The sequence below is a fragment of the Etheostoma spectabile genome, chromosome 12 (assembly GCF_008692095.1).
Source record: "Etheostoma spectabile isolate EspeVRDwgs_2016 chromosome 12, UIUC_Espe_1.0, whole genome shotgun sequence".
NCBI classification, from domain to species: Eukaryota; Metazoa; Chordata; class Actinopteri; order Perciformes; family Percidae; genus Etheostoma; species Etheostoma spectabile.
In genome coordinates this window covers 11,404,339-11,430,685 of record NC_045744.1, presented here as the reverse complement: position 1 = coordinate 11,430,685, position 26,347 = coordinate 11,404,339, and the positions used below count along the sequence as shown (strand labels likewise).

Genomic DNA, 26,347 nt, shown 5'->3' with positions numbered 1-26,347 from the left:
TGCAAAATTTGAAGTTTTGATGCTGTTAGTATTTCTTGTTATGTGTGTTGGTTATATTTTATTTTTTATTGTAAAACTGTGTGATGTCTGATCTTGAAAGGTGCTCTTTAAATACATGTAGTTACTTTATTTACTATATAAGGATTTAGGCTTGAAATTATATTCTTGCTGCTGCTCTTCTGCTGCTTGTGGGACACAACCAAAATACTTCAAAACACAAAGGTTTTGTCAATGCAATATAAAGACTTTGCACAAGATTATAGAAGTACTGTATGTCTATTTAATTTATTTTAAATATTTGTATCCATGTCCTGTATAAAATCATTAAAAGATTTAAAAGTCTTAAAAGTCTTTAAAATAATACTCAATTCACTCTGCAACAGTGTAATGCCACTTACTGACTTTCACATTATAAAGATTTGTGCCCATATAAAGCAGGCAGCCTATTTTTCTGCAAATAAAAAAGTGAATACGATGACTTTAGGTCAGTTTCTACTCCCCTGCGTCCTTGCATGTGGATTTCCTGTACCAGCAGCTCCTGACTGTGGGTGCTCCGCCCGACTATACCTTCAGCTCAATGCTTCATTTCTCTCAACCTCTTCCTACTCCCACTAGTCTCCACTCCAGTCCCTGTGATCTCATTTTCTTCCTAAGCAACTTCCACCTTTTACATCCCTCACTCGCCTCTCTGTAACAGAAATTAGGAGTCCAACAGAGCCTCAGATCTGTATTCTTATTCCTCTGTAACACATGTATGTGTTACAAGATGCAAAATTGGCATCAGATATATAATGGGGTTACAGAAAAATAGAGCTTTTGATACACTGAACACGTACTGATTTACATTTTCAAGAAGACACTTCATTAATTAGCTGGCAGTATTGCACTGCACCCCTCCCTTGCAACAAGTCCTCTAAATGAACAAAATACTTTGTTTTAACAGCTCTTCAGAATGACACTTGGGGATTGGGACTCTGACTTGGCACCGGCATGCTGCCTCTGAGCCTTTGCAAGATTTTAAAACAATGATGAGTGAGGATGTGCCACCTTCATGCTTCAACAGCCTTTAAGAAACATGTCTGACGGCAAGATCCAACCCAGGACAAGACAACTTTGGTTTCTCCATAATAACCTCTTTTTAAGCTAATGGACTTTTAGAAATCAACACAGGATGCTTATTCAGGCCCATTAAGATATCAATTTATCAATGATGTACACCAGCCACAATGCCAGTGGTAAGACACTCAGCTGACCTCATCTCTGCTTCCCATTCACACCAAACTGATATATCATAAGAAAAATGTGCCAGTTTGCTCTCTTTTTACCCAGGGGGGCCTTGTTTGTTCTCTATGCCGAGCCTTGTGGGTGCTTGCGTTCGGTTTTCTCGGATGCATGGTAGAAAGAAGGGACGTTAATGGCAGCTGTGACTGAACTAATGCTTGCTACAATTAAATGGTTGAATCAAACAAGATTGCATGACGGCCCAGTGTGGCAAAACCTTTGTACACTTTAGTACTGAGACCAGATTCAAAAAGTGCCTTTTGATTCAGGCCTGAAAAAATAATAAATAATGGCCTGTTTACAGAAGGCAATTGGAAATTTCCAAAACGCATGTCCCTTGTTACCCTCCAATCCCCCCTTTCAATTTCAAGAGAGAGTGCAGGGGCAGAGGGTTGTTTTTGAGTATTGTATGTAAGTCTAGTCTGCCTGACTTATTGATCAAACATCTTGATCTTTCTGTTTTTTACTTAACCATATACTCAACATAAGACAGTTTTGAATAGTTGCTCACAACAGCAGTACAGAGAAAAGAGTGTAAGCAACAGAACAATGTTAATGTTCCCAGAACATGATATAATGTAAGATAGCTCCTTTTGGTATTTGTATGTAAGTATTCATAGTATCTTTACTTGAGGTATTGACCACCCACCCCTCGTCTTCAGTGTGTCTTGCACTAACTGTTTAATAGGGCCTAATATATTCCTTTTCAAAAGCTGACAAAGTGCTTCACAGTTGTAAATGAAGTAAAAAGAGAAACCAAACACACAGCAAAAATTATGTTTGATTAAACAAAGGCAAACAAGAACCCAAAAATGTATCGAGGCAAGTTGGAGCATCAATAAAAAAAGAAATGAAAAGGTCTAAACATGAGATTTGAAACACTCAACAGTGTTTGCTGACCTGACCAGAGGGTGGAGACTTCCACAGCCTGGAGGTGTGATTGAACTTATCAAAGGCTTGGAATTCCAAAGGGGTTTAAACCCAAAATATCCGACTCTAACACCATTGTCAGGCTTTACAGAAACCGTGCAGTCCTTGTGCTGCCACTTGTCTGCATGAGCTGGCTTTAGCTCGTTGAAGCCACCCCTGGGAGGTTTAGGAGGGAAAAGGCAACAACCAAATAAGAAAGAGAGGGAGCACTGACATGAGAAGAAGAAAAGAGAGAGAGAGAGGAGAGAGAGAGAGAGAGAGGGTGAGGGAGTGGGGAGTGATGTGGTATGTGGTGTGGGGTGTGTGGTGTGTGTTTGTGTGGTGTGTGTGTGTGTGTTGTGTGTGTGTGGTGTGGTTTGGGGTGTGGTGTGTCGTTGTTTTGGAGGGTGGTCTGCCATGAAAGGCCTTGGGACAGGCTTTGCTCAAGGCTACTGCTGCATGTTCAGAGAGGGTGAGAGGATGGTTAGAGAGAAAAACCCTTTGGCCTCTCTCCCTCTTTCCCTGTATAACAATATCCACCAACTTTTCAGATAGGGTGGGAGCGGTGCAAGGCAGTGGCAGTTGTGTAAGTGGCATTGTCCTCTTCCCACAGGCTGGGACACACTGAGCAGCAGGGACAACTTGTTTCCCCCAGGCATGCATTAAGCTAGCAGGACCCATTTTAGGCAGTGGCCGAATCAGGGTCTGTGGCATCAACACGAGCATAAAAAAGGAAATTGCTGGAGGGAAGCAAAAGATGGAAACAGAAAAAGATATATGGAGAGTTAAAGGGGCAGAGGAGACGAAAATGTAGAGGGAGGGAGGGTTGCTGAAGTAGAGAGTAATAGAGCAATTTAGTCATTTAGTTGATGCTCCTTTTTTCAAGAGAAGCTTTCAAAGACAGAGCAGATTGAGTGTCGTGTTGGGTCAAGGATCTTTTCGACTGGACACCAGGCTGATGAGCATATCAGCTTCTCGCACAGTTCAAACCCTGTGAACTTTGCTGCCTTTTAACAACAAAGAAAAAAAATAAGGGCAGATTTAACAAGTGCCAAAGACTCTAATAGACACCGCTGTTTTTCATCTCTCCATCCCCGTACCTTCCCCTCTACTGAGCCCTGAGAGATTGAGCCCGCTAGCCTGTTAGTTCACTCCGCTGGAGACTTCATCCGCTCCACTGAACTACAGCTTTCATTGTTAGAACTATTTTTTCAACATCAGATCACATCAAAATGATGCTTACATTTAAAAAATAAACTAGCCTACTAATAAATAGCTAGCATGCTTGTTTTTACTAATTAACACTTAAGACAGAAGTATTAGAAAAATTAAGATTTTGACCTGATGACAGAACAATAGATCAATGGTCATATGACCATTTGATTATGATTCATCAAGAGGGGGACATGATTGTCCCAAATTTCAAGGTACTGCATCTAAAAGTTGTTTAGATATTTTACCCAAAACCACACATGCCGACATCATGGTGGTGCAAGTGGAAAAGTCAGAGGATCCTAGCCTGACAAGCCAAACCCACATCAAGATGTTGGGTCTGGGAACTCACCATTGGCAGGGCTCAATCAGAGGGACGGGATAAACGGTTGTCTTTCAAATTCCCTCTGCACGCAATAGGATAGCACTAAAACCAACCACAGCAACGCTAGTTGATAGACTCAAACTTTTGCCGTATCCAGTCGTCAAAACTCCAAACAAGTCTTCCTTTATTAAGAATGACTTCAGTGCTTAACTCCAAGTCTTCCAGAGTCACTGCCAATGACGATTAGAAAGGCCGCTGTTCGCTAGCAGCAGCAGCCATTTTCTTGGTTTTCGAGTAGCATGGAATTTAAGCAGAACAGTTGCAACTCTGCCATCTTTATGTGAAGCCAGCCCACCGACTTTATACATGATGTGATTGGCCTGACCAGAATTTGTTTTTTCCAGCTCGCAAGCCAACGGAGAGTTGCTAGAGTGACCCTAACTGCAAATTACATTTGCTGCCGCTAGGGTGCATCTAGATTTCTAGGTTAAGAGGATCCCCAAAGTTGTTAAGAATCAAGTTTTTGAGATATTTCAGTCTGGTGGACCAACCAACAAAAATACACATGAAAAACTGTGTGCTTGTATTGCCTCAGCTACATCCCCACACAGCCCTGTCCACACACCATCTTTTCCAACAGCTTGTCCAAGAGGGGTTTCAAGGGCATTTCTCATCTGATTACTCTGTGCAAGGCTTAAAAACAAGCCAGCCCTGAAAAGCGAAGGTGGATGGTGGGAGGGGGTGTGTGAGCCTAGAGTAAAGCAAGACAAAACCTCCACGTCCATGCTCAGCAGTATTCGCTTGTTTCTGCCAAAGCTTCTTATTCATTAATTTATTATAAGATTGACTTTGGGATGTTCACAGTCTCAGTTTGTACTGTCATAAACAACAAAGAGAGTAAGAAGAGAAAAAGAGGATAACTGACTTTAACTTCACTTCTGTTAGTGTACACTCCATCTTGTTTATATCATTACCTCCATTCAATGCACAGAGCTGTTAAAACTCCTTGTATCACACTGTATGTTTCAACAATTGCACAACTGGCGTTTCACCCACAGCTGAAACTAATAGGATATATAAATGCTTTTGAACAGAATCATACAAATTGTCACTTTATACAGAGTGAGATATATGGTCAATTCTTGATTGTACTTTGGTTGCACTGAGATATATTGTAGGTCAATATATTGCTGAGACAGGACAATACAATATTATTTCTAAACTTTGAAGCTCAATAAGAAATAAGAAAGATATTTCAGATTCAAAGTTTAGGTTCTGTCGAATGCCTACATAATGGTGAATTAAACCAATCACCATGTTATTTATAAAAAGGAAACTTGCCAGGAGAAACCGGTTGCCACTAGATGCATGTACATAGTTGTTGGTATCTTATCTCTGGTTTGGTCTTTACCAACTTCCAATAAACAGCTGAATGTTATGCTAGATGTTCACTTGCGTGCATTACACGTTTATTTACGTCAGCTGTCTGGTGGTTTCATAATGGGCAGGTAGTGCACACCTGGCTCTGTCTACAGTTTTATGTGGAGGGGTTAATAGTAATTGTGTCATATATGTAGCATGTCATTGGTCTGTAAAACTGAAGCAATGCTCTAAAAACACATGCTTCTGCATAGAGCTTTAGAGTTGGACTCCACCAAAAACATTTGAGCCATCAAATACCCATTGCCCGCAGATTTGTAGTGTGCTCCTACAAAAGACTTATAAGCACTTATAGTCAGCTTGGATTCACAACATCACAGTGGATTCCAACAGTGACCCAGATTCATGTTAAAAAACTACCAAAATGTCCAAAGAAACGTCTCAAACAACCCACTTCTCTCACCACTGTCAATCTGCATTCTCAATATGTTGCACACATTGAGAACACAAAGCACAGTTAACTGTTCCCCTTTGATGCACCCTGAGTGTGTTTAATACGTTTCATACTGTAGTTCTTCTTCGGTTTGTGATTTTTTGCCTTAGCATGTAACAGAAGAAGCAAACACACGGCATATCATATACATACTGTATATCTACTAATATCTGTTTTTACTTTAATTTTTGCCTTTATTAGACAGTATACAGCAGTTTTTTCTACACTAAACTAACTAAAAACTTAAAAATGTGCTAATTCTGGAATTGTGGAGTTTTTATGATTTCTAAGCAGAATAAAGGTTGTTTATGGACATTAAAGATAATTAAATCCTTGAAAAGTGTATGTCACACTGAATCTAAAAATATTTGTATAATGAAAAGTACAGTGAAGAGCTGACAGAAAATGGGAGAGCAGTCCGTGGATGGACTCTATCAGGGACACACTGTAGACATTATATGAATGGTATCTTTAACCTCTACGAGGTTAAAGATACAAAGATGCCCCACTCATTAAAGCAACTAAACCCAGGCATCATGGAAAATGAAAGGAACTGCAACCAGCCATTTTCTGGTTCCGCCTTGTGTAGCCAGAGTGTCCACTGTTATGTGACATGATTGATTCAGAGGAAGTTATATCCAAATTGTTTGTAGCTGTGCTAAAATACAGGATGTGAAAAGTTTCTTCTTTGAGATTTACACTTTCTATCGAAGGATGAAATTATCAATGTAGATTTTTGAATGTATGGACATAATGCATTCAGGTAAATTTGAGTTGCAAAATGCAATGTTTGAATAATATCGCAAGGGAAATCTACAGAATCTAATTGCCTACTGCAACTATCATCCCAAAAAAGGTTTAATTTTTTCTGTCATCCTCAGGTACATAAACCTGCAAACACGCACACCCACGACAACCATTCAGTGAATCACACATATATATTTTATCACATCTTGCCAGACGCTGACAAAGAACTCTTCTGAATAATGTGTCTACTGAAAGACCATTCTCAAAAACACCAACTTTCACATACTCTATTATTAGTTTTCTTATAATGCCATTTCAATAAAAGAGACAACAATGAGCTTCACAGTGTGAGAGTGACAGCGGGATACAGAAAAAGAAACATTAAGAAAACAGATAGTCAAGAATAGGGACAATAAAAATGGTTGCATTTTGTCTGTCAAGAAGTGTCCTGCTGTGTGAAAGTGTGTAGCCGAGTGTGTGCATGTGCGTGTGTGTTTATAATCAGTGTACCCGAGCCTGATTCTCTAATGTAAAAGTAGTTACCTTATTTCTATGCTACATCTGTATGTATTGTGTTCAGCCTTTGTGATTATTTTGCTCCAGTAGTGCCATGCACAGATGGATGACTGTGCATTGTCGTAAATATAATCAATCATTCATTAATAGTCAGATCATCAGTTCACCAGGTAATTCAACAATTTTCAATCCAAACAACCGTCTGAGTAGACGATAAATTAAACTAATGGCTCTGCAAGTGGTTCACTTAAGCAGTCTTAAGTCACCTTTCTGTCTTCCTGTCAAATGGATACTCTTCTCCCAGATTCTATGCAACACACCTCCACAGTAATATTATTAGTGAACTTAAGTAGGTCGTTAAAAACTGACTGAAGTACTTCAAACTATTAATTTATTTGCTAATCATTCTACTTCTATAAACAATTACAATTAATCATACACTCCATGAGGAACGTAAGTGTCACTTTTAGTTGAGAGACTTGGTTTCACCATATTTTACTGCCAGTGGAAGCTAAACTAATAGGGTGTGTGTGTGTGTGTGTGTGAATGTGTGTGTGTGTGTGTGTGTGAGTGTGTGGGACAGTTGGTGGTCTGACAAGGAGTTTGAGTTCCTAACAGACTACCAAACATAACCCATACAGATGATATATTACTTTTTTTCTGTGTGCTGAACTTATTGCCAAATTCTTATACTGACAAGTGAATTTCCTTACCTGTAAAACGTTACTTGCATTATGGCAAATTCACCTGAGGAAGGTCTGTGTGACCGAAAAGTTGTGAAATGAAGTATTTGCATGTGTAATGGACAGTGTGCGAGACTTCTTCAACAACTGTGACTGGTAACCTTTATCTTTTCCGACGCACCTGCCCAAAAAAAGAAGTGTGCAAAACTGCTTTTTTTGAATTATGGCAAATTAAAAAGAAATATATCAGGTAGGATAATGTCACATCTTAAATGGTTAAGAAATTCGGGGCAGAACCAGCAGCTTGTGTTACGCCCTTCCATGGTTACCTGTTGTAGATGTCGTCGTCCTCCCCACCCCAGCCCCAGTACTCGTTGGGAAAGCCATTGATCTTCAGAAACTGTTTTTTACTGAGGCCTGAAACTCCTCCAAAGTACCCTGCATAGGGCAGCCTGCAGGAGGAGAGAAAGGAGGAGATGGGGATTGATGAGGAAAGGAGAAAAGGTGAGAGAGGGGAGAAGCAGTGAATGAATGTAATATATATTAGAATTGCCTAAACAAACAAGAACTTTCTGCAGTAGGAACATTGGCAGCCTCAACTCTGTGCTCAGCTACATGTTGCTTCTTTGTCAAAGAATTGAATTTCAGACAAAAAATTGTGCATTTCTTTATGACATAAAGTGATATTAGTTTTTCGGTAAAAGAAAAAAAAGAAGAGAACATGTCCATTGCGTCATTGGGTCCATTATCTTTATGTGCAAATAGAGCCCAAACTTTCAGTGCATAAAGGCAAAAGAGCTATTTCAAAATTACTTTTAACATGTTGGGAGCCCTATTTGCATGGCTATCACCAGGAGACCTGGAAATTTAGAAAATACCCCCCCCAGCTTTAAGTCCAATTACCTTGAACAGTCAGCTTGAATAGTGTGTGTGTGTGTGTGTGTGTAGACAGTGGACAAAAGAAGGCAAACAGGCGTTTTAACTTTTTTTCCTCTTAAGTCGTAAGACCAGTGGAGTGGGACGGATGTCAGCTGCGAGTGTCATGACAAGTGCCTGGAATCTAACCAGAGGCTGATGCATGTATGTGTGTGTGTGTGTGTGGGGTGTGTGTGTGTGTGTGTGTGTGTGTGTGTGTGTGTGTGTGTGTGTGTGTGTATGCGTGTGCATGCGTATGTTCTAGACAGTATGTGTTGTCAAATGTATGACAGCTCCCTATTAAAAGATGACAAAAAGAAAGTAATGAGACCTTAAGGTTCTGCACAAATTGTCTCAACACCAACATGGTGAGGTGTGAGTTCATGTGTGCGTGTGCGTGTGTGTGTGTGTGTGTGTGTTTGTGGGTGTGTGCTTAAAAATGACACATCTAGAGGAGAAGAATAAGAGAGAAATAGAGAGAGGACTGGAGATTTGATTAACTGCATGTTTTTCTTGAGAACTTGATTGATCGATTAGATTTTCTCAGTCTTGCTAAAGAGAAAATTAACAATTTTGACTCCATAAAGTCCATATCTGTTTGTTTATTTCCTGAGAGAAGTGTGATATTCATCATAAAATAATTCACTACTGAGATACAGGCATTATGGATATGTGTCAATCATTTTATGTCAATTTAAAGCTATATTGTGTCGTTGCTGTCTCCCCCATGAAGAATTCTAAGTAATGACAACACTGTCAGCGCATCCAAATAATAAAGCCTTCCATGATCGTGAACCACCTCCACTCCTCCTCCATGCAGTTGCTAGTAGTCAAGGAGGATTAAAAAAACATGGACTCTTTAGAAGAGGTTATTATCTTCACTCCAGTTTCTGTTTGGGAAAATCGGACATAAGCTTCTAAACATAGCCATATTGAGAAATACAGAGATAGTTGTGTGGAGCTGATAGTCTTAATTAGTTTTGTAGCGATTCATTTGGCAATGGCTTAAATGTAACGGTCATTTATTAATATCAAAAAGTTACACACTAAAGCTTTAAGGACAACATGTAGGAAAAATACCCCCCAAAAAACTTCTTGTCCTCATTTTATTCTGTAAAATAGTAATAGCTATCCGAACAAACTGCAACTAACCTTTAATCAGCTTCTTTCTATAAAGGCTGGGGTCCTGGTTATTCTACATGACAAATTATTGTTTGTTTTTTGTTTTTTTGTGCTTTTCTTTGAGGTTTGAAGTGGGCTGTGCCATGTTGTGAAATGGACTTTAAGGTGACCCCATCCGGCTCAGAGAGCTTGTCAGGTGTTGTGTGAGGTGCTAAGGTAATGAAAAATAATTTAATGCAACCTAACTTTCACTGGCAATGTTTTCACCATTTATCCCCAAAAACATATGGTGCTTTTATATTTGAGAGCAACTAAGGTTGTCTTCCTGAAATGACACCAAAATACACTAATTTACTCGCAAGGTTGGTATTTTTTTCTTTTTCTTTCTTACACACAGGCCTGAAATACACACACAAGCTCAGGACCTATCTATGCAGCCCTGGAGAGATGTCAGATATGAGTGTCCAAGCAGTTGGGGGTTCGTGCCTTGGTTAAGGAAACCTTGGCAGTGCCAAGGATGTGAACTGACACCTCTCCACCAGTTCCCAACCCTCCCTATTGATGGCGCTACTGCCACCCCACATGATATATCAAAACATGTCATTTGTGCTTCATTTGTTTGTTGCTTGCTGACTTTTTCCCTTTAATTTGAAAGCTTCCTAAATGCTAAAACTGCCAAACAAAAAAGTTTTTAGGCTGACTCAGACAACTTTGACCTTGGGAACCAGTTTTCTACAATGATGTGATTTCTACATCAGCAATTAACTGAAATCAATCCTGTGACCTTCCACTCATGCAAAACACCAGACCTTACGTTTATCCCCTTTTCCCTTCATTTTCTTCTTGGCCAAAAAAACCCATTTCAAGTCCTTAATGATTCATTGCTAGTAAGACATGCTAGCTACAACCCTGCTCTTACCACCTGGAGTTGTATTTGTTGCCAGATAGCATTAGCTTATTGAGCACTATATCAGGGACCTGCTGCAGCTCCTGAGGGCTTTCAATAGGATCATTCTTATGGAATGACAGCTCTTCAATTGGAAAGGTCACATTCGCAGGTCATGTTTAGGCCATTGATTAAATGCTTTTGGTGCTTTTAGATAATTGAGGGTAGGTGTGTTGTCATTATGCAATAAGACAACTAAAACATGATGCTACCATTCAGTGCTGGCAGTAAGGATGCAGTAAACGGTGGAGCTCTGCTTCATGCTACAGAAACAGTGGCTGCAGGAGACAGCAACAGGCTTGTCTAGCACCTGAACACAGTCTTCAAGCTCGTCTGTGCCTGAATCTTGTTTTGTCCTGTTCAGTTTTGTCTTGTTTTTTATTCTGTTTTGCATTTTTTATGTTTTCTACCTCCCGTGTAAAGCAATTTTGGGTCTGTGAAAAAAATATTATTATTATTATTATTATTATTATTGTTATTATTATTATTATTATTATTATTAAAGATTATAACAGTCTTTGCCCAAAATATCGCCTAGAATTGTCACTAGACATTTTGTATTGTGTGCTCTTGTTAGGACTACAGAAGTATGACCAAATTAAAATTGGCAGCTGTGAACTGCTAATTTAGGCTTCAGACAAGGATTTCCAAGAATGATTAGATTCAGTCAAATTGAATACTGCTCAGTCTATTGTCTGTCAGAAAAGAGACTGTAGGCCATCTCTAATTATGTTCATGCAAGGCAGCCAATTGCATATTTAAATTCTACTTTTGTTGAAAATATAAAGGGATATACTGTAATACCTTGAGTGGAAAGGCCGTTTGCTGAACCCACCTGGAAAAACCTCCTTCAAGGTACAATTGCCTGTAGTGTGTGTCTATAAGCTATCTACGGAGCCCCCTTGGGGTCAGAAAAAAATTAGAAAAATATTCACAGATTCAAACTTCAGGGATCAATTACTCTATAGCAAACTGTTATTAAATCACGAACAACGCATCTTTCCTAACGTATTAAGATTAACAACGAGCTACAAACTCATTTTCATCAAAACAAGCTGTCCTCCAATCTAGAGAAATAAGATTGGTCTCTTCGAGCGCCCAATGCGACGGTGAGACGGCAGTAAGACGAGTGCTTAGGGACCATCTATGAACTACAACAACGACACAAAAATATTTATTAATTAAATGATTAAATAAGGTAGTGTCTCTGTGCCCCCGGTTTATAAAACGAGGGAACGGATTTTTATTCTATGCCCACAGTTTAGTTTTTAGTGTACCTAAGCATCAAGACTTAGTTATGCTAAGAATTTGGGTACCATGGTCCCTTGTCAGCGCTAAAATCATACGCTAAGTTGAAAACCATCCCCTCACCTGAAGCCAAACTTGTCCATAGCGATGGCGAAGTGCCTTGGCTGGTCGTAGCAGTGGTAGAGGTTGCGGTCGTCCATTGGAATCAGGTCCACGTCACTAAAGATGAAGCAGTCATACTCTGCGTCCTTCAAAGCCTCCGTGTATCCAACATTCAACAACTTAGCACGGTTGAAGGTTTCCTCTCCCAACTGCAAGAAAACACAAGAAGAAGGATCAGTATTTCATTGTTTTTATATACGTAGATGAGGAGGGCAGATAACGTACCTTTATCAGCACGTCATCTGCTTGTGAATAAAGTTTTATAATTTGGAACATGTAATTTTCTAAATCACAAATTCAGGATGTGCAACATCAGTAACATTGAACTAGAGAACAGATACCATAACTCTATTTCTATAACAAACAAAGTGACTTCAATCTGCCGAGGTTAAATTGAGAATAATACAAGAATTAAAGATAATATTGAAAGGACCCTGAAAGAGAAAGAGAATTAACACTGGCAATATGTATGAAGCATTTCATTATACTGTGTGGAACCAAAAATGTGATGCTTAAAATATAATTACTGTTACCATAATCAATGAGAATATGAGTCAGACCAAGCCAAATGCGGTCAATGATTTTTTGTAATATCTGTTTACCTCTGTTGAAGTAGATTCATGCTGTATATGAAAGAATAAATCCTAAATTTGTGCGTGTTGCTGTGACGAACAGGTAATTTATGGCTAGCTTGGTTAGCTGGCTTGCACTGTAAGGAGATCCCCATGCAACTAGAAAAAACAGCTAATTCATTGAGTGTTTATGCATGTTTTGGCTCAGGTACAACCCTTTGAAATGATGTACAGTATATTAGTTTAATTTGTAAATACTTTGCCAGATGTGTGTTTCCCCAAATCTCTATAACAAATAGCAAAGTTGTAGTCAGAATGGGCAGAATTATTAAAGGACCCAGGTTTAAATATACCAGAATTTTCAGCTAAACACGTCGTCAGTTCAGTTTCAGAGCACGATTGAACATTAGTGTTTAGGGTCTGCAGTGCTGGTCTGTATTATCTCTAAAGGTATTGTGAACTGTTTGCGCTGCTGCAGTGAAAACAACTGTTTTTCAGTCTCCACATCATGGCCCAGGTTCAACACTTTGGCTAAGATACTGCATTGCAAGCAGACAATCTCTGTAACTTCAGGTAAATATGGCCTGTATTAATCATATGTACAACTAGTATAGTCTTTCGCGGGCTTGCTTGGTAAAACTGTCAAGTGCAGGATTGTCAGTGGCAAATGTGAAGGCTATGTGAAACCCACAATTAGCAGAATGTGAGATAAAGTCAAGACCAATTCCCCACAGAAAGCTTTATTAACTAGTCCAAATGCAATTGTTTTAAATGGCCTCAAGTGAGATTTGTTCTTGTGAATGTGATATTAAACTAGATGTACATTCAGTGTGGCTTATCAAAAATGTCAGCCAATCAAGTTAACTACTTATTAGTGAAAAGTAAAATGTCCACAGCGTTTAAAATTAGATATAATGCAAGTAACCATGCACTTAGATCAGTAGTTGATGAGTACTGAACATGTGATTGTGAACATTTGTCAAATTGTGCTTCATTTTAGGACCTTTTGAAGAATTTGATGAAGATTTGATGGTGTAAGAGATTGCGGGCTTTTTTAACAGTAACAATAGTGAGCTACAAAGACATCTGCTGTATTTACTTTGAAAAATGTAGAGTTCCATGCAAATCTGACTCGTGTAGTTCTGTTAAGTCCTTGTGTAAAATTCTGAAGACGTGAGCCCCACATGACAAGATTACATGTTTATGTAGATGTGGCAGTGCAAAGCTTAATTTCTCATAAAAAAGACCCAGTTTGATGAATGTCTCAGTATGTAGAAGAAGAATAAACAACTGTTACTAATTTTCTGCAGTCACATGTTCCTTGGCCATTAGGGAAAACCACCTACTTTTAACAGCACAGATAATCTCCGAGATGATTAATGCATGTGCTACCTGTCTTTACTTCGTTTCAGGATAAAGTTTTTATTGGGAGGTACACTTGTTTCCCCACTGGTGCATTATCTGTTCGGACCAACCTTGAATCAAATACAATGTGTAATCCCCCTGGTAAACCCACTAATACCTGAGATTTGAGAGCATAATCCCCTGTGCAGGTAACATAAAAAGATCTATTGTCACAAATCCACTGAGGCTCCAAATACCAGCTAATGTGGTCATCTGTCTGTTTTTGAACAACAGTCTGTTCAGTAGGTGGAAATCATATAAATCACATGTGGTAAGTGGTGTGGAGCAAAATATGGCCAATGTCTGACCAGAAACTAAGGGCAGCAACATCAACACCTGATCTATTTTAGAACATTTCAGTGGTTCTTGGGATCTAGGACAAAATACTGTATGTCCGGCAAATATAAACCTAATAACTACATTACACTATTTTATTTTAAATGTCAAATATTTTAGATTTTAAATCAAATGTCTTTTTTAACAATGTTTTTATGATGCCCATGGTTTATATATATAAAAGTCAAAAGTTGATTTTATCTCCCTGCAGATGAACAAAAACTAAGCGGTCTTTTCGTGCTACTATAACCTCAAGCATTATTGTGGTCAATGTCTATTATTTTAATAAGACGTCAGTGTTTGAACTTCCGAGCGTCTCGGCTTTATGTCTTATGGCTCTACATCTTCCCTTATAAGCAATATCATATGACTTGCAGGATGTGAGGTAAACTGACAGCCATTATATTGGACAGGCCATTGTGGGTGTACAGAGGAAATGGGATTGATGGATGCAGTAGTTTTCAGGCTTGTAAGTAAGTGGGTGGGTATACTTATTTTTAGCTGCATTTTGTTGGGTTTGATTTTATTTAACTATTTGAACTGAATGAGTTTATACACCTTGGGTTCTTTTTTGCGAGTGAGGAGACAAGGGAGCGGGAGATTGGTCGGAGAATCGGTGCAGCGGGTGCAGTATTACATTCAATTTATCACACCGTTGTGAGGAAAAGAGAGCTGAGCCAGAAGGCAAAGCTCTCAATCTACCGGTCAGTTTTCGTTCCTACCCTCACCAATGGTCATGAAGGCTGGGTCATGACCGAAAGAACAAGATCCAGGGTACAAGCGGCCAAAGTGGGTTTCCTCAGGAGGGTGGCTGGCGTCTCCCTTAGAGATAGGGTGAGAAGCTCAGTCATCCGTGAGGAGCTGGGAGTAGAGCCGCTGCTTCTTCATTTCGAAAGGAGTCAGTTGAGGTGGTTCGGGCATCTGGTAAGGATGCCTCCTGGGCGCCTCCCTAGGGAGGTGTTTCAGGCACGTCCAGCTGGGAGACTAGGTGGAGAGATTATATCTCCAACCTGGCCTGGGAACGCCTCGGCATCCCCCAGTCAGAACTGGTTAATGTGGCTCGGGAAAGGGAAGTCTGGGGTTTTCTGCTGGAGCTGATGGAGCTGATGACCCCGCGACCCAATCCTGGATAAGCGGATGAAGATGGATGGATATTTAAACTGACTATTGATATGTAAACAGTTTGAAAGCTAAAACCTGGGCAGGTTACTACAAACTATTGGTCAAATGTTATCAATACAAGGCTTCAGCAGGCACTACAGTACAAGACAATACCATACAATAAAATACATTACAAAAATAGCATGTATATGTTAAAACAAAGCGTATGTAAAGGCAGTACCAGAGATGAGGTAGTAGGATTACTCATTATTGTAGTTTGGATGCTTTAAGCCATCTCTGAAGTTTATGTTTAAAGGTTAGGTAGTTAATGTGCTCTCTTAATTCAATAGGAAGACAATTCCAGTACAGCGGGTGGCTCTGACTGAGAAGACTGTTTGCCCAAACCTGCTACGTCTGTATTGTACAACACCGTCCCCTCTGGTAGTTGCCCTTATTGCCCTGCCTACCTCTGTGTTCAAACAAGTTTATTTCCCACTACTTGTTTTATTTTGTTGACGCAGTGTTTTCTGTAGACTCTGCATTTTCCCCTGCTGCCAGCTGAATTTTTCAGTTTTTTCCCCCCTCCTGCTTTAGGCTGTTGTTTTTAGTCCATTTTTTCTCACCCAAAATGCACTAGACAAAAACTGCACAATTTGCCTACAGTGGCTCACAGGGGACTGTAAACTGTTCATGTGTGAAATTTGACAAATCAACAAATTACATGTTGACAGGGTGAAATGCGGAAAGGGTACTCCAATTAAGCAGGCGGCGATTTTTGGCTCCACATTTGCAATTTCACAGTCATCTTTAACTTTCAAGGACATTTCTGCTCCATTCGTTTTTGATCATGCTGGACCCATAATACAGTGTGCAGTGTGCATTTGCATATGATCATGGGGTCTCAATTGTGGTCTAAATCTTTGTTTACTGTGACCTGCAAACCAAACTGCTGTTTTGAAAACATGTTCAGTTGCTTGGCATTGATTTATCTATTAATATCTCATATCCTTCTTTTGATCTGTATATACCTGGACCAAAGATGGAGTTACCCAAGTGTGATCTTATTGGGTTGAAGTATACAGCAGCCCACAGCACAGTCACATTTTTTTCAGCAACGTTTCAGCTTGAACTTCTCATCTGTACCTTTAAATGGGAATTTGGGTTGATTTTAACACATAGCTCTGTTGTTGTGCTGTCAGTAGCAAGAAAAATGAAAATAATCGGTGCTGCCTACACCGTGTTTTCTTCCTGCTAGCGTTAGCATCCAACAGGCTTAAACAGGGCAAGTTTTAAACTTGTTTTTAGCCTCAAAACATGCTTGAAATGTCATTGCAAGTGCCCCACCCATGTGGAGTGATTCCTTCCAAGTGAACACAGCGAATCTGACTGCAGTAGATGTGACAGAAAGGCATAAAAGTTGTGTTAATTTAGCCAGTGCATATACCTCTGTTTTTTTCCTGTTTTCCAGCGAAATCCACACTAGTGGAAACACGCCTTTCTGTCACATCTACTGCAGTCAGATTCCCTGTGTGCACTCGGAAGGATTTACTGCACATGGCACTTGTAATGATATTTCAAGCATGTTTTGAAGTGAGATACGGGTCTCTGGAACAGGAAAAAAGCAGTTTTATCTTTATCCTCAGAACAGAGGATACAAGTCACTAATTTAAAATGCCCACATTATGAAAAAAATTTGGGGTGTTATTCTGTGTTTCTGCAAACTTTTGAGTGAGATGCGGGTTTCTGAATGTCTTCTGCCTTCAGTCTCCCGATGTGCTGTTCAAAATCTCCGCGGCTTTCTACGTAACTAGCCAAGACGAGGTGGCTAACTGTAGCATGCTAGCGCTTGCATGCTAGCGCTTGTATGCTAGCTTATTTTCAAAGGCAAAACAGTGCTACCACACACACTAGTTCACTATAATCTACAAAAGTACTACTTACATGTCCCTGTTCTGCAGGTATTCCACAAGTGCGCCTTTGTTAAGAAGAACTCTCCCAGCTAATCCTGCCTTGTACTGACCAAAGTTGGAGAAACACTTCTCTAGCTGCTGTGATCTTACCTAGCTACTGCACATGTGCGACTCCCAACAAAGATAAGATGTCTCATTCTGTAGCTAAAACAGAGATCTAAATGCACAGAGGGAAAACGGGATATGCAGCCATGTTCAGTGCAACAAAAATATGGTGTTTTTTTGAAAATGAAACCATATAAGCCTATTCTGGTACAACCTCAAAATGCAATTATGAACCTGAAAATAAGCATAATATGGGCGCTTTAAAACTGAAATACATTTGTTTTGGCCACTGTGGGAAGTTCAATAGGTGCACTGACATACTATCAACATATATACTTATTTTGATACTGTAAAAGTGCTAGCAAACTGTTACCTATTTACACATTCAGCATTTACAGAACAACATTATCATCCATTTGGAGTTGTGCTTCAGGTTACTTGAGAAAGTCAAATATCCATCTACCACATTAACTCCTTACGGAAATATATGGCTCTTTAGCGGCTTAATGCTCCACTGTGTTCACCAGCTTGTCGCTAACAGTAACTGTGCAGTGAAATTATGTAAGCTTTTTCACTGAGTTAGGGTTAGGATTAACTGCCTGTTTCGGTGGAAAATTATGCTGATTAAAACAGTTTGTTGCCATATTAAAATAATGTGATAAAACATGCTAAAATACTGGAAATGATGAAATACGTGCAAAATACGTTTTTTTCATAGTTTTCCAGTGGTGGAGGACTTGTTTGACTGTGTAAACACAGTGTGCCTCTTTCATTTCTTTAACCAGCTGCGTGGCGATGTTCGTACATATCCAAAAACCTGTTAATATCCAAGTCTTTCATAATGTTTAAAAGTAGCTAGCTGTTTTCCAGCTCTCCAGCCTGGTAAATTGTTGGTTGGTTGGTTTGTAAACAGCAACCATAGCAACGCACAGAGCTGACCATAAGCCATAAACAGGCAAGAGGATGTAAACTGGGTGTAAACTGCGGTAAAAACCCAGATTGAGACGAGTATTCTGAAATTTCAGTTTCTATGACCTGTATCAACTTTGGAATATGGTCATATTCTGAATAATAGTGGAATATTGGTGAGCATGTAAACATATTCATTGATTCTCAAACCCACCCACACTAAAACCACTTTAGTTTTGCTGTTTAGGAGCCACTACTGGATCTGTTTCCACTCAGCATTAAAACTCATTTATCATGCTCTCATTGACCTATCCTCGTTGCTGCCCCTCTTTTAAATAAAATACTTTTAAATAAAATACCACTTATGATAGCAGTGGATTTCCCACTGCCATTCAAGTGAAGTTTCTAAAGTTGAAGCTTTCAAGAGACAAAAACCCTCGTTCCATCAATAACAATAAGATTGAGTGAAGCGGCACATTTTTGTGCTTCTTTTTTTTTTAATCTGCACTCTGGAGCATGATAAGTTATATACCTCTAAGTAAACTAATAACTGAGAAGATGTATATTTATTTAATAAACTAACTTAGCTGGAAAACTGAAAGGTTTTTGGTAAAGAGAATAAGAATTGGATCTACTTAATTAATTTACATTATTCTCAAGTATCAATACCACATTTTAAATCCCTTGCAACCCAGTCTGACTGTAACCTGCTCTGCAAGTGGTCACTGGCATTTTTTGTAGTTTTAGTGCAACACATTATTACACAACAACACAGAAACAACAAGAGAAAGTGAAGAATGAGATCGTAAATGACTGCTGGGACATGGTGATTTTTATTTTGTAAAACATGGTTATACCACAACTGCTATTGTGCTATCCATTGCTGGATTTTAGGAGTTGATAGTGACACAAAATAAATCTGATAAAGATAAAGTGGGGGGCGAACAATGTACAGTAATACTGTTACTCTTTCTTTCATATTTTCTTTTCATAATTCATATTTGGGCATTTTATGACTTTATAAATGAGCTGACAGAAGACAGATGACAGCAAGTCAGGTGAGTGTGAGACGGGGAACAGCATGTAACAAACTGGACCCAGCAGTTGACAAAACAATTTCACGTCAAGGTCCATTTAGTAGCTGTTCTGAAGCATTTAGTCATATTTACAATTCCACAATATCTGAGAAAACTCCATGTGCTGATAAGGATCATGTGTCATGATCATTGTGATCAAAAAGGTTCAGAACAACCACTTAATGGACGTTGAAGTAAAACGGTTTTGTCAATTTTAGAACTGGCTTTAATTCAAACTCTTCGCATCCAAACTCAAATCAATACAGAGTTAAAGTATGATGTCAACTTAAGAGGTGGGACAATTAGCTTAAAAGGCCTTGAACAACACTAAAACAAAGAAAGAAAACATTTGCTGTATCAATCACATTTTTCACGTTTGCCTCTTCTATTCAATCCATGACTTCTCCTCTACTCCCAAAGTAAAAGGTACATTTTCCACCTCTCTACACTTCCTGTTCATGTCATCACTTACTTTTATTTTCTCTCCTCTCATGCTTCTTGTTCTTTCTGTCTCTGGCAGTGCTTCCCTGGTGTGTCTTCAGTAATCTGGTCAGTATCAGTTTCCCTCTTTCTCTATGTGCCCTCTGAAAACCAATTAACCCCAGCCATATCTGAGTATCACCAGATAAATCCATCGCTGTTCCCTCTGTGAGTGTGTGTGATGAACATATAACTTTCTCCTGGTCAGCGCGCACACACACACACACACACACACACACACACAGACCAGAACACCCACACACACCCCAAAAACACACACACACACACACCCCCACACACACACACACACACACAGTTGTACTGTTGCCATGGATTCAGCAATGGATTAAGGCCAAGCCATTGCTCTGCCTGAATGATTGTCACCATCACAGCGAGCCAGTGTGTGTATTTCAATGTAATGTGTGTATCACAGTGCACACATTTTGAGTGTCAATGTGTGTGTGTGTGTGTGGGTGTGTGTGTGCAACAGGATTTATCAGTCCCCTGCAGATAGACGGAGGAAGGGCCTCTCATCCTATCATTTGGCTCGGTCAGTCAGTGCAGGGAAAGAGAGACCACAGGAGAGGTAGAGAGAGATGTCACCTTATCTCACTTAATGGAGATTGAGTTGAATGCATGCGAGTGTGTGCGTGGCTTCCTCTGTGTCTGCGTATGAGCATATGTGTTGGGAGGAAAGAAATTGACCTCCACCAAACAGCAATTGTCCAATCACTGCTCAGCAATCATAGCTAGCCACAGAAGTCTGTCAACCAAGTTTAAGCAGTGAATTAGGCTGTATTAAATGCGACACTCTGTGTTTAAAGAGTGTGGAGGGTGGTGTCTTTTTTCTTACAAAGTAAAAACACTTCCAAGGCCAAGGAGCACATTATTAACAATAGATGTTATGTTACAGATTACATAAAAAAAGTCCTTCACAACAACCGCCTACTGTGTAGTATTTCAACATTCAGTGGAAGATGATCCTGGATGCTAAGATTTTAGGCTAACGTTAGCAGCTCTGTCTGCTCTAATTTGACCGTATTATAAAATTGGAATCTGGGTGTAACAGTTTAAGTGTCCTAAATGTAGAAAAGCACGGAACATAACTTGCCATTAAATCAATACGGTCTTCATGTCTGGGATAAATAATGGCCTTTTTATTTTATTATTAATAAATAAAGGTACTGCTGGTTTGCTATGCACGTGACAGAGCATGAGAGCAGGTGTCCCATGTCCAAAGCAAGAGGTTGCAGCCCTTAATTAGCTAATGTAGCTGATACAAACTGCTAGCAAAGTTTTCATTTCAGATAGGAAAATTGACATTCGCTGGATAAAAATGTCTACTTCACGCCTAACGAACTTTGAGTAGTAAATCTGCAACCGTTTTCCTTGTAAACTGCATATGTGCCATGCAAAAATGGACAGCTTGACAGAGTGGCAACAGTAAACAGTCATAAAAAACACATGAGAGAGAAAAGGCGATAGAGAGCTATTGTGTTCATTAGAGCCTGTATGAACATTTGTGACTAAATGCACTCCACCATGCGTTCTTAATAAAGGTGATGATCCCTTCATTTCCCTGCCACCTGGGAAACAGGAGGCTCATCAAAGCTTGATTAGATACTGCAGTCAAACATGCACACACAAAAACACACCAGGCTATGTATATCTAATTCATAACCTTACAGTCTTCAATCATATTCGCAGCAGCATGTTTCCTGCTTTATGAGAGCTTGGCACAGAACACAAAGGGTGAGGAAGCAAGAGTGTGACAGAGTTGGCAGGAGGCCAGAATAACTAATTTGCTGTAATGACTTTCTGGCAGTCTGGACACAGAGGAGCTCGCGAATAAAGTGAAAGGCCGGGCCACGCCGGGCAATTCGGTTACTATTCCGCATCAGTTTACCCGATAGACGCTGATCAGGGCAACAACAACACAACAGCCTGTTATGATATGTTACTCTGCTGAGCTTGAACAATTTCTTATGAGTAAATAAGTACAGGACAGCACTCCCAATAACTGTAAAGTAACTTTTGTTTTATTGCTGGGATCTGGGCCGAGATGTCCTTATGGAAATAAAAAGTGAAACAGCAGTACAGTGGGTTGTTGTGGCAAAGGTTCAGAGCTGTTGAATTAAAAATGTTGGAAAAGAACATATTGTATTGTAGGCTACTGCTTTTTATGTGCAAAGAGTTGAGACAAATCACAATAATTAAGCTATATACTCCATACAATATATCCAGTACAGCTAATAATGGTTTCATCCTTAATTAAAGGGTATAATGATTTGAAAGCTTCACTTTAAAATCACAAGATGACAATATGATTTACTGTGAATAACTAATTATAATTTTAATTCTGACTACTCAAACCAGGAGAAAAAAATTGAATGCATTTGATTCTAGTTATAAAAGTCCCATGCAAAGTTTGAACAACTCAACACCATTTCTTACTGAAAGGTAAGTGGTGATTTTTATATTTTTTCTCTTATTGTTAACAAATTGATCGCACTAAGAAGTACTGTCTGTCTAGCAATTTTCTTTGTGCTGTAGATATGCGCCCATAAAAAAATTAAGTATGCAGCGGAGACACAGGCAGTAAACCATACAGAGAGAAAACAGTGTGATGTCGAGACCACAGAGTGACAAACCAGAGTACAGCTAGCTACCGCCCTGACATGAGGTCAGTCAGAGAGAGAGAAAAGAGAAAAAGTGACTACCATTGAACCGTTGAATATGTCAACATGACAGCATAAGCCACAGAGGAAGTGGGTCAGAAACAGAGACAGACAGACAGAAAAGACTGAAGGACAGAAATAAAGGGAGGCAGGGGGAGAAAGAAAAAGATGATGATGTTAATGACAGAGTAGCTGAAATGACAGCAAAGGTTGGAGCTGCCCAGTAGGGGTTGGTCGGCATGTGTCACTCGAGAAAAAACAAACACACACACACACCACACCACACACACACACACACACACACACACACACACACACACACACACACACACACACACACACACACACTTTGTACATAAGAGCTGCCACCTAACATGCCAAAGGAGAGCGTCAGGAATGTGAAGGGCAGAGAATCAAACCCACCTGACATTTTGACAAATATGGGGCCAGATGGTTGCTGTGGCTTGTTACCTTGATCTGCTGTGCCAGACCTGCTCTTACAGACATATGGGGCTCTGGTTGTGACAAAAACAACTGTGATGCTGTAAAAACCAAAAGAGGGGCAATCTCCAGAGGCAGAGGCAGAGGAGGCAGTCAGTTCTCTCTCTCTCTCTCTCTCTCTCTCTCTCTCTCTCAGTATGCATAATCAAATCTAACCTCTCCAGCATTAAGGACACTGAATACACACAAAGCAGCAAAGACTATTCTCTAACATTAAGGACCCTATTTTAACAATCTAAGCGGAAAAAAGGCTCTGTGCACCAGGCGCATGGTACTTAGTGTCTTCATTAATCATAGGTGTGTTTTGGGCGTAGCAATAAACCAATCAGAGAGTCATCTCCCATTCCCTTTAAAAGCCAGGCGCGTTTGTACCGTGGCACATTGCTATTATGATGGCAGATTTGCTAAGCAGGAAGGAGATATAATCAGCAGAAGAAACTGATCTGCTTGTGTGTGAAGTGAAAGCGCGTGAGCAAATCATATAGTACTATTTCACATTGTAATATTTGTATTTATAATCTTCTGCATGGTTGTGTGCTGCTGCGTTTCCCTTGTGTGTGTGTGTGTGTAACAAGCGTAGTGTGCGGATGCTGTGGACGAACCTAGGCACATTTTACTAAAGCGCTGTTATGTTGTAACTGTTAAATGACAATGAAATGTTGTGTAAATGACTTAGACCAGAGTTGTTGGTCAATGGCACGATCACTTTCTGCTGCCTCAAGATAGCAATACACCTAGAATTCCCCTGAACATACCTCCCTGTAAAACCAGCACCAGCAAGATGGCCGCAGGTGCATTTGCTATTTAAACGATGTTGGTGGTGGACAGGAAATTGACAACCGCATTTGGTCTGAAACTAGCAAAGACACTTGCTGCAAGATAGGGCACCAAAGCTTACAATGGTGGATAAAAACTCCAGATTAAAGCACAAAAATGCATACACCATGAAAATATTAAACATCCACAAAGGGAATGCAGTTAAGATGTATTTATTAAAGCAAGCTTGAATTCAAAATACTGAAAGGAATTTACAAATCACTAGTGAAGGACTAGATAGCAGAACCTGGAAAAGTAACAAAACTGGGGCCAATGTAATGAAATATCCTTACAGGTTTCTGAATGTAGTCAGCACCTTTGGAGTATTTTGCACAAGTACTCATTTGTATTACTATTTGAACTCCCACCTCTCCAAGTAGGTTTTTATCCACCAGTTTTTAAGCCTCCTTTTAATCTGTATGCACCAAAAAAGATGGAAAGATGTACGGACAGATGTTTTGAAGATGCGGTACCAGCATTTTCCCCTGTAGAAAAAGCATTCATGTAGGGCTGAAAATATTTTCTTTATTGATTATTCTGTCGATCATTTGTTTAATTAATGGTTTAGTCAGTAAGATTCCAGAGCCCAAGGTGACAGCAACAAATTGTTTATTTTGTTTAATCAATATTCCAAAACCCCAAAATGTTCAATACAGAAAAATATAATACAGAGAAAAGCAGCAAATCCTAACATTTGTGAAGCTGGAAGCAACTAATGTTTGGCCTTTTTGCTTAACAAATTACTTAAATGTTTATTGATTGTCAAAATTGTTCGCCTGACCAAATAACCAATGATGAAGACTCACTGCAGTCAGACAAATCATGCAACAAAGCCTCCGTTACTGTCTCCGCTGTCTGCGTTTCTACACTCACAAATAACCAACATATGATGTTCTTCAACAGTTTATGTGAATTTGTGTCAAGCAGCACTTTGTTATTGTTTGTATTTGTAACCTGAAGGGACATAAGAGGGATCCAAGAAACTACAATACCCTCTCCTCCTCATACATGTATCCGGAGAAGTTAAAGACTTAACTTCTTGTCCCCCCACCACTGCATCACTTTTTTGTTTTAGTTTTCCAACATATTACTGTGCACTGTGCCGCCTCTAGATGACTTTTACCCACATTTGCATTAAGTTAAAAATGTTCAACTCAATGTTCGACTCACCCCTTTTTCAGGGTCACTGGGGAGTCCTGGGTCACCTAACTCTCACATTAGTTTCCAAAGTTACCTGTTCATGTCACTCAGGAAAAATGAAATGTTTCCCGCACATTTATATTATGCTGCCATTCACGTATCTTGGTTACACTCCACTAAAAAGCCCAAACAATTGCAGAAAAAATGAGCCGCGGTATCAGGGGATTATTATGTAACCTGCTTAAAGTCCTGACTAGGCACCTTGTTGTACATCAACCTGCCTCTATATCTCCTTAGTGGTTGATAAAAAATATGGGGTACATGTGTGAGGCTAATTCATTCATTTAAAAACATCAAATTCCATCTTACTGTAAGATAAGATGACATTTTATTTTTCCCGAGGGAAATTGTTGTGCAGCAGTTGCAATAGAAAGGGGGAATAGTGCAAGTATAAAAGTCAAGATAACAAATACAGTGAGATGCAAAGTGTACAATATGGATCATAAAAATATATACAGGTTAACAATAGGGATCAGGTGGGTTGCATGTACTGTACATATGTATGTACAGTATCAGATCTTAAGTTTAGATAAGTGTAAGAATACATGGTTAATACAGAATGTTCATGATTATATCCATTGGTGGAGAAACCGCAATAAAATGCTGTAATGTGCATAAAATATGCAACTCAAAGACTCAAAGACCCTTGTTTCTATACTGCTGAGGACTTAATTTTCCTTCTCCTCGTTATGCAAGGTAAGACACACAGGAACAAACACAAAAAGGCTGAGTTACACGCTGCATGTCCCTCAAACCTACAGCTTAATACCGTCAGATGACTCACCCTACTCCATTTCTTATCAGGACCAATATGGGACACCATCTGCCTCTCCCCTAAAAATCACAAAGCCTGCTCCAATTTCCCCATCACTTTGAGATATTGCACGGCCTGTGTGGGTGTCAGTGTGTTTGAGTCTGAGTTCAAGCAAATGGAGACTTAGTTGTTCTCCGATCTTGCTGGTAGAATCCAGATACACTCCTCTGATAGTGTATGGACTCAGGGACAGAAATAAGAAAAGCTGATAATAATACCATGATTCTTTTCCTGCCCTTTTTTCTGGAAGTAAAAGCAACAGTAGCATGGAAAGACTGTTTGTTAAAAGACACACAGAGTTTGTTTTAGCAACTAGTAGTATCCCAAATCACAGAATTTCCCCTCAAAGACTCAAATCCAAATGGATGCTAATGTTGCTCTGTGTCTGCTGGACGTTAAATAAGCAGCCGTTTGCTTACATGTTAGCCCCAACAACTTTACAAGGTGAAAACATGTCAGTGTTGTGTGTCTGTTAGCTTGCTGTTAAGTTATTTTGCTTTCAATTT

The 26,347-nt window shown here is 39.5% G+C and overlaps 1 protein-coding gene across 1 annotated transcript in view; it reads right to left on the bottom strand.

Moving 5' to 3' along the window:
* The window catches only part of b4galt2 (UDP-Gal:betaGlcNAc beta 1,4- galactosyltransferase, polypeptide 2), a 148,170-nt gene that overhangs the window by 21,483 nt on the left and 100,340 nt on the right, over positions 1-26,347 (bottom strand). The window contains exons 5-6 of the mRNA XM_032530474.1: positions 11,901-12,088; positions 7,876-7,998 (exon numbers count right to left, since the gene is read on the bottom strand). Of these exons, the coding sequence (XP_032386365.1) occupies positions 7,876-7,998; positions 11,901-12,088 (311 nt within the window). The remainder of the gene's footprint in view (positions 1-7,875; positions 7,999-11,900; positions 12,089-26,347) is intronic.